General features: G+C 33.6%; 1 protein-coding gene across 1 annotated transcript in view; it reads right to left on the reverse strand.

Annotated features, from left to right (window-relative positions):
- Positions 1–6270: 6270 nt before the first annotated feature.
- Positions 6271–16749, reverse strand: part of LOC145240285 (zonadhesin-like) — a 129345-nt gene continuing 118866 nt past the window's right edge. Inside the window, exons 33-34 of the mRNA XM_080103866.1 lie at positions 15665–15880; positions 6271–6416 (exon numbers count right to left, since the gene is read on the reverse strand). Of these exons, the coding sequence (XP_079959992.1) occupies positions 6376–6416; positions 15665–15880 (257 nt within the window). The 3' untranslated portion in view covers positions 6271–6375. The remainder of the gene's footprint in view (positions 6417–15664; positions 15881–16749) is intronic.

Below are 16749 nucleotides of genomic sequence, written 5' to 3' on the forward strand. Positions count from 1 at the left end.
AATATAGATTTTTTTCTTTCAGTTCCCCTATCATTTGTTGGATGTCCTTTAATCTATTTCTCACAAATTGGTTCTTAGATTTTGTGTTGTCAGACAAAAGCCATGACAACACAACTTGTGCATCCACTGATATTATTACATCTCCGATCTTGATTCAGGAGTAAGCTTTCAACAAGGGCCGTAAACACTTAATGGCCAAAAACAAAGCCAACAATTCAAGTGTGGGTAAGCTTTTAGGCTTCATAGGAGCAACCTTAGCTTTTGAAAATAACAGATGGGACTTGTTATTCTATACGCTATACACTGCAACCCTATAAGCCCCTTTAGAGGCATCACAAAATAAATAAAGTTCAGCTGGGCTATTTTCACTGATTACAAATCTAGGGAACTGCAGTGAATCCAGCTTGGAAAGGTCCTGTGATAAAGCAGATCATAAAGCCTGGTATTCTTCGGTTACAACATCATCCCCGTCTAATTTTTGAGACCACAAATCTCTCAAGAGCATTTTGCCCCTGATAGTAACAGGTAGACACAGATACAGTGGGTCGAAAGCCTTTGCGGTTTGGGCTAATCTGCCTCTGTTAGTGTTAACAGACTGATCAATAGATGACACTGAAATCTGAAGTGTGTCTTCTGATGTGGAGTATTTATACCCTAAAACCTTCTCTAGTTGACAGCCATGTTCTTCAGAATTTGTATTCCATGATCTGAGGTTAAAATTGCCCTTTCTCATGCGATGATTAGCCGTTGTGTATGTTGGGTCTGATAGCATGTTAACAGAGTCACTGGTTTTAATTAAGTTGTCCACATAAAAATATTTTCTTGACATGTCAGTGCAATTATCGACAGGAAACATGCTCCCATGGTGTTTTATTATATAATTCAAAATGAAGGAGCTGGCATTAAATCCAAAGATAAGCGTTGTATATCTAAAACAAACCAGCCTATTCCCTCCCTTCATGAAAAAAACAAAACCTGTTACGGTCCTCGAGAGATCCGATTTCGATCATAAGGAAAGCCTTACGAATATCCGCTAGCATCACATATTTATTAGACCTAAACAGCAACAGCAATTCTAACATGTCTCCCATTAAATTTATGCCAGGGTAAGCTGTTCCATTTAGCGAATATTTCCCTTTAGTCTTTAGGGAGCAATCAAAAACGGGTCTAATTTTTGTGGTAGTTTGTTCATCCATCTTAAATACAGGTCTGTGGGGTATCCGAACATCTTTTGAAAAATCCTCAGGTACTTCAAAACGTTCAATAATATCCTCGCGTTCCTGTTGATGGAATACTTCAGCATAATCATGAAGTAATTTTTCTTGTTCAAGTTTGTTAATTATTCTGTTTAAAACAGAGAGAGAGAGCAACTCCGTGATTGGAAGGCACAGACTTTATTTTGTCCTCCTGCCAAGGAAGTTTAACGTGATAAGCGCCATCTCTGAACTCAATAGAACTTTCAAATTCCATAATTTTATTTTTATCATAATTACACATAGCCTCGTCTTCCGGAGAAATACCCAGAGAATCTATATCAAACATTTTCTCTAAATTTCTTTCTACCTGATTTTCATTAAAAAATTCGGCAAGGGGATCAGGTAGCTCTTCATCGGGTTCATTACAACATTTGCACTAGTGTCTGATCACGTAGAGTATTTGGAGACTATGGCATGATAATTGTGGAGATCCTTATTCTTGATCTTCTTAGGATTACATTGTTTTTCATACAAAAAATGTTGGCAATTGCCAAACGGGGAAATGCCTGCAGGAACTCCCATGCAGAGCCCTGCATGCAGTGTACCATTTTGATGTTCTTCATGAATTGAATCACATCAATGCCTAACAGACCATGTATACGAATGTCATTTTTTCCATGCAAAAAGGTCAGGGTATAATTTAAATTAATTAAATTTTTCTTTACAGATTTAAAATTATCAAATCTCAAACTCATATCGAATTCATCATCGAAAAGAACGGGTAGAGACAAGGAATTACCCTTAGTTACCTCTATCCCCATTATAAGTTGGTTCAATTTGTTTTGTTTGTGACCCTAAAAAGGTTTTTTACTTCGTATTCAACTCGAGTAAGGAGAGATTTATAACACCCTAATCCTTCAATAACACTCCCGGAGAAATAGGTTCTTTGACTGCCTGTATCAAAGAGGCAGTTAAATCTATATTTTCGTTTCCCTTTAGAAACGGTAATTGCCACTATCGGTAAAATATAAGGTTGTTCCTGCATGCTAGTGTTAGCACACACGTGCGTGGAAGCAGTTGAACTGTTTCCATCCTTATCTGCTTCATTACAAAGGAGAGCAACGTGGCCTCGGTATTTACAATGTACACATCTCCGAGGTAATTTATTTCCTTTGCCATAGCAGTCTTTTGTTCTGTGATTGGCACTTGTACAAAGGAAGCATAATCCCATTTCTCTACACCTAGAACGTTTCGACTCAAGGGAGAAATATTTTGGACAATGGTTCATAGTGTGTCCATTGATGCTGCAAAATCTGCAATGTCTATTAACTTTGCTAGATTTTATAGCAAAGTTTTCCAGCGTTGGGACACTCTTCCTTACATTATTATTTTTATTATAATTTCCTTCTTTACATTTGAAATTGTCTTGGTGGGAATTTGGAGTTTTCTTTAAACTCGTTTTTATCAAGGTTTTTATACTCTCATCATAACTATCAAAGATCTGATTAATTTTTGGATAGTTATTATCAACTTTTCTTATTATCTCTTGTTGAAGAGTTGGGGGTAATTTCGAAAACAATACACGGCTAATCAGTTCGTAGTCAGGAGTGTTCTCTTCCAAAAAAATCCAGACTACACGAAGTCTTTAGTCAACTAGGTCAGCTTTTATTTCTGACAAAAAACTTTTTATGTTAACTCTGTGTTATATTTAGGAGTATTACCCAGCAGTTGTTTAAAAAATTTCATCAATAATGAGAGGAATATCCAAAAACTAATTTATCAATAAATTGATGGCCACTTCAAAGTTTTCATCTTCTAACGAGAGATGAGACACTAACTGAGACGCGTAACCCGTCAAAAACTTTTTAAAAGTGATAGTTTTTTTTTTAATGTACGGTGTCCACACAATTCTCAAATTGAGCCAGGAAATTTTTAAATTCAAATTTACCAGCTCTTATGCCACTGAATTTAGCACACTGCAACTGTGGGGCTGAAACGCACGCGGCTGCGAGTAACATTTGTGGATTTTGTACTGGGACGGATTCTTTATTGGAGGGAGAAATATTCTCTTCCAGTTCAGTGACCCGCCTGTAACTTTTCGTCTTCCAACATGTCGCTATCTTCTAAATTGATATCGGCTTTTTCACAGGCTTTACTTATTCTATTATTAATTACGTCGACCTCCGTCAACCATTGGTTAATAAGAATTTCTTGCTTTTTAAAACAAATGCTATTGAGCGACACTTCTGCTGACATTAAATCAACGGCAGAAGTTATTTTCCTTTTAAAGGAATCTCTATTAAAAATCAAGGCTCTAACGCCCTTTATCTGTTTAATATCATTTATACTGCTGGGCACAAATACCTACAAGCAAAATAAAAGAAGGAAAAGGAAAGAAAGAAACAAAGGGGACGGACGAAATTAACTTCTACAACTCCTAGTAGTAACACCAAAATATCATAGGCTTGTATTTCCTTCCTCAAGCGACGTCACGGTTGAATGAATTTACACAAATCTATTTAGTGTTAAATTATTTCCACGTGGGGTTAGTAATTATTCTACACAAATCTATGTTCGTGTTAAATTATTCCACGTGTTATGTTTAATCTCTAGCGTAACAGGTTAGTTTCAACTGTTTGCAAATTATTGGGATTTTCCAAACGTTTGAGGTGTTAAGTAATGTGACAACGTCAAGAAGAAAGGAAAGACAAACACAGAGTTAATTGTTATAAAACTGTATTTAATAAAAGGAAAAGAAAGGTATTGCAAACCGTTGGGTTTGCGGGAAACTTATCTTACAGATATGTCCGTTTATCAGTTAAATCTTTCGTGTCCTTAGTTGGTATCAAAGAGAAGAGAACTTCTCGCGGGCCCCGTATTTCTGATGGCGGAGAGCTGGCGAAATGGGTGTAGTCGTTGACACGTACCAACCGCAAAAGAGGCCGAAAATTTTAAGGAGCCGCGCAAATAGGGATCGGGGAGGGAACTAGAATGGCAGCCCGTGATTGGTTGTTTTTCATCAAACCACAGGGCACCACACCAGTGACTCCGTAATAATTTCAATAATAGCTCTACACGCTAACGACATGTCATACGTCCGGAACGGTGGTCGATAGTTAGGGGCCTGGAGTTGAATAGTTCGCTTGCATCGGCCGAGTTGGATGGAGTCGCACAAGGGCCCTGTTCGATCACAGAGCCAGAAATGATGGGTGGGCGAGTCGGAGTCTGACCGTTTCCGCTGTCGATCATTCTGGCATTACGAGTATCTCCATTTGGTGTGTGTTAGTTGGACAAACCATGAATGGCTTTTGGATGGGAAGATGTAGCAAGCAGGCGTAAAAGACAAAACGAGAAAGTAAAGATTACAAATAAACGGAATTCTTCGGTGGTTAAACAGACGAGTAATCGCTGATGTGACGTGGGTGTTGCATGATTAAGGTGGAGCTAGGCCTTGACAGTCATGTATAGTTGAGATTCCTGTTGTCATCAAAGTATCACATTTACTTTGCTCGTCGGTAAACGAAAGGATATCGGTGAATAAAGAAGTTTAAGTAATTAAGTCTTTAAATTGTCATTCGGAAGTTAATGTGAAAAATACAAAGTGACTATTAAGTCTTGAAATGAAAAAGTAACTCAGGAAACGAACGAAGAAATTTCTTTATATTATTACGGATATAGACCTGGTCACACTAGTGTACCTAATGGAGTTGGTATGGATGACAAGAGCCTTGAAAATGGGAAAGGGTGCCTTTTTTATAAAAAACAAAACTGTTAGGTGGTAATCACGGAATCAAAATGGTTAGTGATCTTAGTGAGTGATATAGAATCTTGTGAGAAATCTATTCGACAGTATTGAGAAGGAATCAATAAGTTCGATGAGACTAGGCAGCATTTAACCAGTACAAATAAGGACGTAGAAAAATATGTCAGAATATTAAACCCCTTGGGGGTATTATAGCATTAATATTTTACATTTCTTTCTAATGTAATATTTATTCTATAGTAGTTTGTTGTTCTTTGTAGGCAAAAAGTTGCTGCTACTTTTTCCTGAAATGATTGCCCTGAAAAGCCATTGTGTTTCATTTTCTTATCTGCAACTTTTGCTTCTTTTGCAGACGTTTTTTAAATGACTTTAAATATTTAGCATTATATAAGGTTTTACGTATTTTCCAATCCTTGATATACCTCGCAGACCGAAATATCCTTATTTTTGAGATAGACATCAAAATATTTCCAGCAGAAACTGATTGTGCATTATCTAAACCAGAAAAATAAACATATGTGTGTAATGGTACTACAGATACAAACATGGAAACGCAGATTATAACTGATGAAGAATGCTTAATTTTCGATTCGCATGTTGTCGCAATTTACCGTACAATTCATTCACGTAAAAACTCCAAGATAAAATAATAATAATTCTTTAACAGTGATTTAAGGAGCAAAATAATAATATTAATTATGTTGAAACATGCACAATGGAAACATTCTATATTGCTTGTCTATTTGCCTCAAATCCATGCAGTCGCAAAATGATACATGTTAGCAGCGCGCCAGGCCTGGTATTTGAAAATACGGTGTAGACAGTGCATGTCCATTTTCACCGGAAAACCAAAAAGCGGAGAAAACTTGTCTTCGTTTACAAAATTCATATTAGTACGATTTATGACAAGGGAATTTGCTGATAAACCTGCATTAAAAATTGGTTATCGGCCGATTATCAATGTTCGATTAATCGGTAATCCGTCAGTGTGTTTATCGATCATTCCTATCACTTGTACTGTATACAGTTGCTTGTTTCCTCATTACGGCACTGTATTTTTTTTTAATCTAACGTACTTACATCTTTTATAATAGCATTATATTTTACATCATTATTTTATATTTTACATCGTTATATTATATTCTTTATCGATATATATATATACATTTTATTTGTATCTTTATTCTTATTAGATTGTGTTCAGGTGAGAGGAACACATTTTCAAGAGATGTATAAACTTTAATAGTAATAAATGCTTGTATAAAACTATATAAATGTAGAAAACTACATAAATAACAACGAAACCACATGAACGATATATGACAACTTTTATTTCCACAAAAAATTCGTGTTTAACAATAAGCGCTTCATGGTTTCATGGAAAAAAGGTAGTAAATAAAAACCTCATTGGTGGCATTAAATATTATCTGGAATTGTCGGTAACTTCTCAAGTTGTTCTGAAAAATAAAATGGAAATTTTTTTTTTTTTTACATGGGGATCACCACTTATCAAGGCCCGTAAGCCACTCGGAGATAAGGGTTATTTTGTGTACAATAATCAATGGGATAATATCATAGTAATAGTTGGTATTGGAGATTTGATAAAGCGTCTTACTTAAGGGGGCGATTAATCAAGAATTTGATTATGTTGGACTTGAAGACATCCAAGTTGTAGTCAGGTGGGAAACAGGCAAACGGAAGAGAATTCCACAGGCGTGCACTTCTCAGAAAAAAAACTATGTTTATGGAATCTACGTTTTGATTTAGGCACAGTGGGGGAAATCACTGACAGTGGTTTTAGCTAGATGGGTGTTTATCATGAAGGATTGGCGAGGGGGGACCAGCACTTTCCATGGAAATAACGATAAAACAAAGACAGGCTCGCAACGTCTCTTCTGTGGGAGAGAGGTTGCAGGGAAGAGAAGAGAGCATTCCTCACTAAACCACGAAGTCTATTTTGTACTTTATTAAGGCAGAATGGGCTGTTTTTTTTAAAGCTGCAGCCAAGATGTGGCAGCAGTACTCCATCTTTGGACGTACTCGGCTTTTATAGAGATAGAGAATTGCATCAGTAGTGAGATATCTTCTGGAGCGGTAGAAGGATCCTACCATTTTCCCAGCGGCCCGGGCAACAGACTTTATATACGTGTTCCATTTCAGATCAGGAGTAAAGGTCAAACCCAGGAACTTGTCAAAACATGAAGCCTCTCCAAGACGAGAGCCATCCATTTCAATTGATGCTAGATGAGGAAGAGAGCGTTGATGATGTAAAGTTAGGAGTTTAGTTTTAGAGGCATTAAAAGTAACCAGCCATCTCTTCCACCCACTGAACGACGCGCTCAAGATCAGAGGAGAGGGAATCAGAGAGAGCTTTATCATTTACGGCCTTTGATGTGTTGCCGTAGATGGTCATGTCATCAGCATAGATGTCAACGAATGAATTTAGTATGTGTTTTGGGAGATCATTGATGTAGATCAGGAAGAGAGCTGGGCCCAGGATGGACCCCTGGGGACACCAGCATTAATACTGTGGGCCTCAGATTTCTGCCCATCAACCACTATTCTTATGAACCTATCAGAGAGAAATGATTTAATTATTGAGAAAACATTTCCAGTTATACCGTAGCTGGAAACCTTGTGAAGTAGACCCTTATTCCAAGCCTTATCGAAGGCCTTTGATATGTCAAGAGCAATTGCCCTAGAAAGGAAGCGTTTGTCGAGAGATTCACTAATCCTATGAGATATAACTGTTAGCACATCAGCTGTAGATCTAGCAGAACGGAAACCACATTGCATGTCACTAAGGAGGGTATTTCTGCTGAGGTGGTTGACTACTTCTTTATTTAGTATGGATTCCAGTAACTTACTCATGATACACAAGAGACTTATTGGTTTGTACTGAGAGGGAGATGATTTATCACCTGAGTTCTTAAATACAGAGCATACTGACGAGGTTTTCCAGGATGTTGGAAAAGACTTCTCCTTAAGGCAACGCTTAAACAGTTTTGTAAGTATGGGTGCAAGTTCTGGTCGAAGCTTTTTCAACACAATAATTGGAATTAAATAATATATAAAATAGAATACACACTCTCGATCTATTTTATGCTGAGAATGGGTGATTACATACATTCTGTAAATTTAAAAGAGAACTTGAAGTAGTGTTGGAAAGATGAGTCGGATTCGGAATCGGAATTCAAGAAAATCGGAATTGAACGAGAAAATAGAAAATTAATGAAAGATCCTCCTTGATTTCTTTTAAATCGTATATTTTATCCCATCCGAATTGAATGTCAAACTTGTCTTGTTTACTGCCATGTATATTTCTAATCAGTTATTGGTCTTGTAAGGAAAGCATTTAAGAATATAAACTAAACCTTATCCCCTTCCTGTTACTTACAATACCAGCATGTCTCTTTAAATTACGCGTATGGAAAAACTGAGATGAAATATTTTACGTATAATTTTTGTTTTATTGTTATTGAAAGTTAACTTTATGTTAGGATACTGTGAAGACGTTTCTGATTCTGATTATGTGCGTAACAACATATTTTATACCATAAATAATTATTTGTATTATTTTGCCTTTTGTATAATTTCAGAATTTTGCAATTTTTTCTTGTAATTTTCATCGAAAGTAATGTTTATTAAATCCGAGAAACGATTATATATTCACTTGTTTTTAAGGTACAGATCTCTTGCAATCCGGTTTCCAAACTTACGACGATTTTTTAAATTCAGTTTAAGTTTTTCCTTTATTTGTTTATAAAGTAATATAGTATATGCCCAGTCTATATTTATTCGTTTACGTTTACTTTACTCTAATTTATTTTATTAATCAGTTTTATTTTATGTTTAGTGTACCTATCGATCTCTCCGAATAAATAATATTTAATTATATATATATATATATATATACATACATATATTATAATTATTTATGCATATATACATATAAAGATATAAAGAGGTTTAAAACTAATTTATGGTTCGGTGCAACCGTGCACTACCACGGGACTAAAATTTACATTAAAACTGGTATTTGGCCAAGCTTCACAGAAGCTTGATTTTGTTAATCATTATAAATGTTTATATAAAATATATTTTAAATGGTCTAATATGTATTCGGCACTTTTGAAAAAAATGGTTCTAAGTAAATTTTAGCTATACATTTGAACTTTTTATACACACACAAACACGCACACACACACACACATATATATACATATATATATATATATACGCATATATATATTATATATGGTATGCATATATATTGTAAGTTATGAAAATATAAAACAATATAGTATTATATATTTAATTTTAAATTTATTTTTTTTCTTTTTCTTTTATTTATTTAAAAATGTTTTTAATGTTTCTTATATTTTATTTAATCTATGTTTTATATTTTCAGGTGGAACAATAAGTAGTTTCATGTCGTGGCGAAATTATAAATTTAAAAAATCATGAAAAATGATCTAGTAGTTGATTCGTTAAACATAATAACAAATAAAAACGCAATAATACATAAATAAGAGACATTTAAAAAAATCAGCCACAATTCTATGTTCAGATATTTTGTTTAATCTAAGTCGAGTGGTATTTGCTTTGTTTGTTATACTTGATTGTTTGCACAACTCTTCAATAAACTTTGATAAATTCTATTTTTACTTGTAATTATTTTCTACTGAATCATGTTTTTGTAATTGTTATAACTTTTCAATAATTTCGACATGATACGTAATAGTTGGTTGGTTGTGTATGTTTTAGGGCATATCAACCCTTTTCAGGTTATTTCATGCCGAATCCAAAGATTTTGAAGAAAGTGTTTCTAATAGAATATATTTGTTGTTTTCAAATCGGTTTCTATTTAACCTAACAGGTACTACCACTCCGGGTAGGAGCAATGGCAATTAAAGGGTGGGGCCACACTCCCCAAAGCCTGCAAGCAGCACTGGATATAGTTTAAGGTCATATACAGGACCATGATACGTAATGTTTTCATTTGAAATGTGTTGGTTTAAAAGATAACTGTTATAAACAAGCACTAGTTCTCTGATTTTCTCTTCTTTGATCTTGAGCATGTGGTGCAACGGGGAAAGAGGTGTCTGGTTAATTATAATGCATCTAAAACCAATCTGTCTTTACATCACAAACGCTCTGATTTTCGTCTGGCATCAATTAAGATGAACGACACTTGTTTTAGGGAGGGTTCATATTTTGATAAGCTTCTGGGTCGGACCTTTACACCTCATCTGAAATGGAAAACGTACATCAAATCCCTTGCCAAAGTCACTGAAAAAATGGTGAGATCATTTTACAGATCAAATTTTCTACATGTATAAGTGCCAAGCATGTAGGATGAAGTACTATTGCCACATCTGCGTAGGAGCTGCCAGAAGAACCTTATCACCTTGACAGAGTTCAAAATATAATTTGTAGCCTAGTAGGGGATTGCCCTTTTCTCTTCCCTTCAACCTCTTACCCACAGAAGAGACCTTACGAGCCTGTCGCTACTTTATGATTATTTTCATGGCAACTGAACTTCTAAGGTCCAAACTATGGCCCCCTCATTGCCAAACTTTCACGAAAAACACTTGTATAGCTTTATACCACTATCAATATTTCACCCACTATCTACCTGTGCCTAGCTCTAAATAACGTAGCTTCCATGAACAAAGCTTCTTTCTTATAACTGCATGCCTATTCAACTATCTCCCGTCTCCCTGCTTTCCTTTAACTGCAATATGACCGTCTTCAAGTATAACATGAACAAGTTCTTGATGAAGCGTAATCCAATTTACAAATTTCCACTATTAACGATTGCTACAATATTATCCCATTAATTACCGTACACTTATTAACACTTATCCTCCAGTGGCTTCTGGGTCTTCATAAATGACGACATCTTTGTAAAAAAAAAATTAAACTACAAAGAATACTCTCCGTAAGGAATTGTCAAGCTATAATGCATACAATGTTTGTTACATGTGATTACTAGGTGGTGTTTAGCTTAGTACGCTTACAAATCACATTCAATTTTGTTCCCGTCTGTGAGTTAAAGTGTTTACTTTCAAGGTTTAGCTGATATCTACTTTCCTATGATATTGTTTTCTTTCATATAGTGACGTACCAATTCATATAGTGACGTACCGATTTATTGTGTGACGTACCAATTCATATAGAGACGTACCTATTTATATAGTGGCGTACCTATTTATAGTGTGACGTACATATTTATATTGTAAATGCATTAAATTAATAGTTGAGTTTATCTTAAAACGTACTTTTATATTTTTTTCTAAAGTATTGTTATCCCAAAGCAATGTTTATTTTGTATATGCAGCTGCTTTTGCAGGTTAATATGCTTTTGGGTCCATAAAGTTTAGTATTTACAAATTTTTAATCGTCTAAATTCACTGGCTTGTAAAGCTTTCCACTCAACTATCGGCGACTGCAATTTTTTAGCTTTAAAGAATAATACGCTAGTGGTGTTTTATTCTGTATTTCTTGTTGTTGTTGTTGTTAGTGAATGTGAAATTATGATTGAAATATTTTGTTTTGAAATGCCTACATAACACTTCTTGTTATTCAGTATTTCTCTGACAAAAATTGATGCTTGGTATACAATTCTTATAGTTAGACATTTATTTTGCAGCGGATATTTATCACACTTCTATAGTGACATCTTTGGTTTTCATTATGGTTTGAGTTATTTTTTTCGAGGGATTGCTATTAATGTTTGAGTTATTACTATTAGTTTCTGTTTAGATCTTTGTTCTATTAAATGCTGTTTCTGATAAATGGTTTGTGAACGTTGCTTAATGTATTAAATGTATTTTCGTTTATAGGGTACCAACCTATTATCGATAGAGTTGGGGTCCGTTTTATGATTGACAAGGGCGTTATTCGATTTCGCGTTTATATATATATATATATATATATATATATATAGAGAGAGAGAGAGAGAGAGAGAGAGAGAAAGAGTGAGAGAGGGAGAGAGCGAGGGAGAGGGATAGAGAAATGCTATTTGTTTTTGTGATACGTTTTGAATGAATTCAATTATTAACGAAAGTGCATTTTTACCTAAATGCGAGTTGGGAATAATTTTCCAATTTGTAACACTCACATGGGGGGGGGCATACATATTGTTTTTTTCGTTGTCTACGAATCGTCAGAGTTGCTGAATCTAGCGAGATTCGAAATCAGGACCCCACGGTAATGAGCCTAAACCCTTTATCCGCTCGTCCATTTCGCACGACTGTCTGGATATATCGCCATTTACTTAGATTTTATTTGTTTTTGTTTCTGCGATACGTTTTAAATGAATTCAATTATTTACGAAAGTGCATTTTTACCTAAATGCGAGTTGGGAATTATATATCTACATCTATATCTCTCTCTCTCTCTCTCTCTCTATATATATATATATATATATATATATATATATATATATATATATATATATATATATATATAGGGTGTCCACAAAGTCTGGGTACATTATGTAGCCAGACTTTGTGGGAACCCTGTATATATATATATATATATATATATATATATATATATATATATATATATATATATACGTGTGTATATATATATATATATATATATATATATATATATATATATATATATATATATATATACAGGGTGCCCACAAAGTCTGGCTACATAATCTACAGGATGGTTCCACAAAGTCTGGCTACATAATGTAGCCAGACTTTGTGGACACCCTGTATATATATAAGTTTAGTTGTTAAATTTAAATTCCGAAAATCAAAATATAGACACATATATTCGAGTTAAGAATTTATTGTTTGACAAGTGTAATATGGCTCATTAGTATTTTCACTTAAGTTCTGTGTGACATCCCCAAAATTAGTTATTTTATGTTATTCAGCATGTCTATGCTTTGGCCTATTTTTTAATTTGATTTTGTATAATTTTCTTTATCCTATTCGCATTCATTATTATAGCTACTCAATCATCTCTATACAGACTGATATCTGTATTATAAAATTTATTTGAAAGGGGAAATAAAATTAAACCATAGACCATAGAAGTTTCTAGACTGGACTATCAGACCATAGAAGTTTCTTATTTATTATTTTTAATTATTATTTTTGATTTAAAGTATTTCTTCCTGATGTGGATTCTATCCTTAGATGTGTCGGTATATATCTCAGCAAGACTACAGAGTTCTACGGATAGTGATGGACAAAAATATAGCATATCAAATTATAGAGAAAGTGCATTTTTTTCGATAAAATAAACCGAAGTGATGCTTTTTTTAATTTGTTGCTTCTGGACAGAATTGCTTTACTAATTCTTCCCATTTCCGGTTTGGTCAAATTAATTAAACGATTGCAAGGATAATTGTTACAGTTAATTTTGTGATTTTTAAATAACTTATATGCTATGTAAGGTTTTATGTACGTTGTCACTAATTATTCAATATATCTGATTTATTTTCATAACTGTTTATCACTATATAAATGCGCTCGTTTGTATTTTTGTGTAGTTTTAGTACAGTTTCCGGCGATTTGTTATATTGTTGTTTCTTATTTTATAATAGTTCCTAATCATATCCATTTTTTCGATAATTGCACGCACGCATATATATATATATATATATATATATATATTATATATATATATATATATATATATATATATATATATATATGCGTGTGTGTGTGTTTGTGTGTGTGTGTGCAACCAACCTTACACATCCTCCTGACAATGTCTTCACGACAGACGAAAAGCAGAAAAGCGCGACATGCTTCGACGAGGCAAATATAACAATCAAACTATGGAACTATGGAACATTTACATACCTCGGCCTAAGCACAAAAAACATCGGCAGAAAATTAAAAAAGAAAATTAGTATAACTGAACAAAAGCTCTCCGTTGCCTTTAAAAACGCAACAGGACTGTATGTCGATGACTACAAATATATTTTATAAAGCCCCCCTCTTTGGGTCGAGCACTATCGTAAATATCGTAAATAATCTCACTTGCTACTTAATTTGGCTGAAAAAATGCGAAGCTCGCGGTTTGTTTACAAACAAACGTTTGAGCACTTTAAAAGTGGCGGACGGATGTTTATTTAAATAGAGATTCGGACAGATTAGTTGCGGGCACCGCTTCCGTGGTCAAGGGATAGAATTGCCGACTGTCATCACGACGGTTCTAGGTTCGATCCTCGGCTTGGGATAGGTGCTAGTCTAGCGGCACTGATGAGTTGTGATACAACGAAACAGGACTGTATGTCGATGACTACAAATATATATATATATATATATATATATATATATATATATATATATATATATATATATGCAGTAATTTATAAAATATATATGGCGATTAAGCTACACTGAATATTTCGCGTTTCATCCACTCTAGGACTCTTCAGGCTTATGCGCGAATTCTGTGGTTGTTTATCGTTTTTATATGCTCCTCTTCTATTGAGATTTTACTTAGCCAATCAACTTTCTAGTATCCACCGCGCCCTTCCTATCAGTCAATGGCCATGCATTTATCGAACAAAGGATTTGTTTAAAAACTAGGTTAGTGTTTTTTTGTTTTTTTATTGTTAGTTTATATATAAATATATATATATATGTGTGTACATACATATATGCATATATATATACATATATATATATAAATACATATATGTGTGATCTTTTATGTATATTCATGTTTATTTAATTTATTTATTTGTTTATTTTCTATTGTTTTTGTTAGTTTTAAAACTATTCTGGATCGCTATCCTATAGTTAATTTTATCTTGTGAACACAGTTATTTGCTATTTCTCTTCTACAGTTTAATAGATGTTGGGGTTCTTTAAAGTACAGGATAGCAAATTTTTCATGAAGGCATAATCTACATGGGTCGTCTAGGTAGCTTGTCTTATTTTTTCCATTCGACTGCCGGCGAATGTCCGCTTTCTTTGAGTTCCCAGTATTTATTCCTAGAATGGATGAAACGCGGAATATTCAGCGTAGCTTAATCGCCATATATATTTTATAAATTACTTACTAGCTCTACCTACGTATTGAGCACTTTTGAAGTAAATACTTAAAGTTTACGCATAAATTTATACTGTCGTATATTAATTTTATGTGAGTAAATTAAGTATATATATATATACATATATATGTATATATATATATATATATATATATATATATATATATATATATATAAACAATTTTTCACGAAAAACACCTGTCTAGCTGAATCCACTGTGAAAAATTTCCCCCACTCTATATCTGTGCCTAAATCAAAACGCGGATTCCATGAACAAAGCTTCTTTCTTAGAACTGCACGCCTGTGGAACTCTGTTCCGTCTGCCTGCTTCCCACCGGACTACAACTTGGATGTCTTCAAGTCTAATGTTAACAAATTCCTAATAAACCGCCACCTTCATCAAATCTCCACACTAACGTAATGTACTTGCAATAACCCTTATCCCTGAGTGGCTTCCGGGCCTTGATAAGTGGTGATCACTGTGTAAAAAAAAACACACAATTTGCGTAATTTCAAAGTACTCTATCTAAAATGAATCAGGTCCGTTTACATGTTTACTTTCTTTTATAGAAATCTGGTGCGTAGATTTGTTTAACACTTGGTTATTTGTCTGGCAAGCCCATTACATGTCTAATCAAAAATGCATTATAAAATGATTCATACCTTGATAAGTCCACAATTCATCTCCAGTAAGACCATGCGATTTTCGGGTGTCATTTGTCATACTGCAAGTTTTCTTAAAACTTGAATATTCAATTGCTTTGCATTTGGCATCAGCGCACAACTTCTGGCATTCTCTCCAGGTGTTTACTTTTTGAATCGATTGCAAATCATTACAAGAGAGCATAGCTGCACCGTTGATGTTGATTGTCGTGTTATCTTTAAAGAAAGTATTACAAAATAAAAATTTCCGTGAAAATATGATTTTTTTTAATAAGGTATAATTTAATAGTATAATGGTAATATTATGAATGTGACGCATAACGTTTTTTAGAAACACGTTTTTTGAGATATTTTAACGTTAAAGAAGTAGAGAGGTCATAAATGTGTGCATGTATCGAGAAAGCAAGAAATAACGAAAAAGATCGCATTAGAAAACATAAGAAATTGCAAAATATATTGTCTGTCATTAGTCATGTCGTGCAATACATGTTCTAGATTGTCAGAGTTTCTTATAATGGTCTTAATATGAAAAGTTGCCCCTTATATATATATATATATATATATATATATATATATATATATATATATTTGTATTAATATATATTTTCTTATATATACTAATCCTTATTTAAGAAGCTCAGTATAATTATTCGCTACACACACACACACGCGCACACACACAGATATATATATATATATATATATATATATATATATACTTATATGCATATAATAGGCAAGATATATATATGCGCACAAATCTATATACGCAAAAATGTATATATATATATATATATATATATTAAGTAATCTTAAAATTGTATTATGTGTTCTAAAAATTATATATGCATATATATATATATATATATATATATATATATGCATATATAATTTTTAGAACACATAATACAATTTTAAGATTACTTAAATGATGAGATGAGAGTCGGCTGAAGAGAGCCTGAGGCGGACATTAAGAGCAGTCCTCAACTACCGGGCTTGAAACCGTCGGTACCGACTACCGATGTAAATTCCTGTATATATTATTAAAAAAATATATATATATTGCTCTTATTTCGAGAAAGGTT

This window comes from Euprymna scolopes, chromosome 19 (genome assembly GCF_053919585.1).
Source record: "Euprymna scolopes isolate OS-2025 chromosome 19, ASM5391958v1, whole genome shotgun sequence".
In the NCBI taxonomy this organism is placed as follows: Eukaryota; Metazoa; Mollusca; class Cephalopoda; order Sepiida; family Sepiolidae; genus Euprymna; species Euprymna scolopes.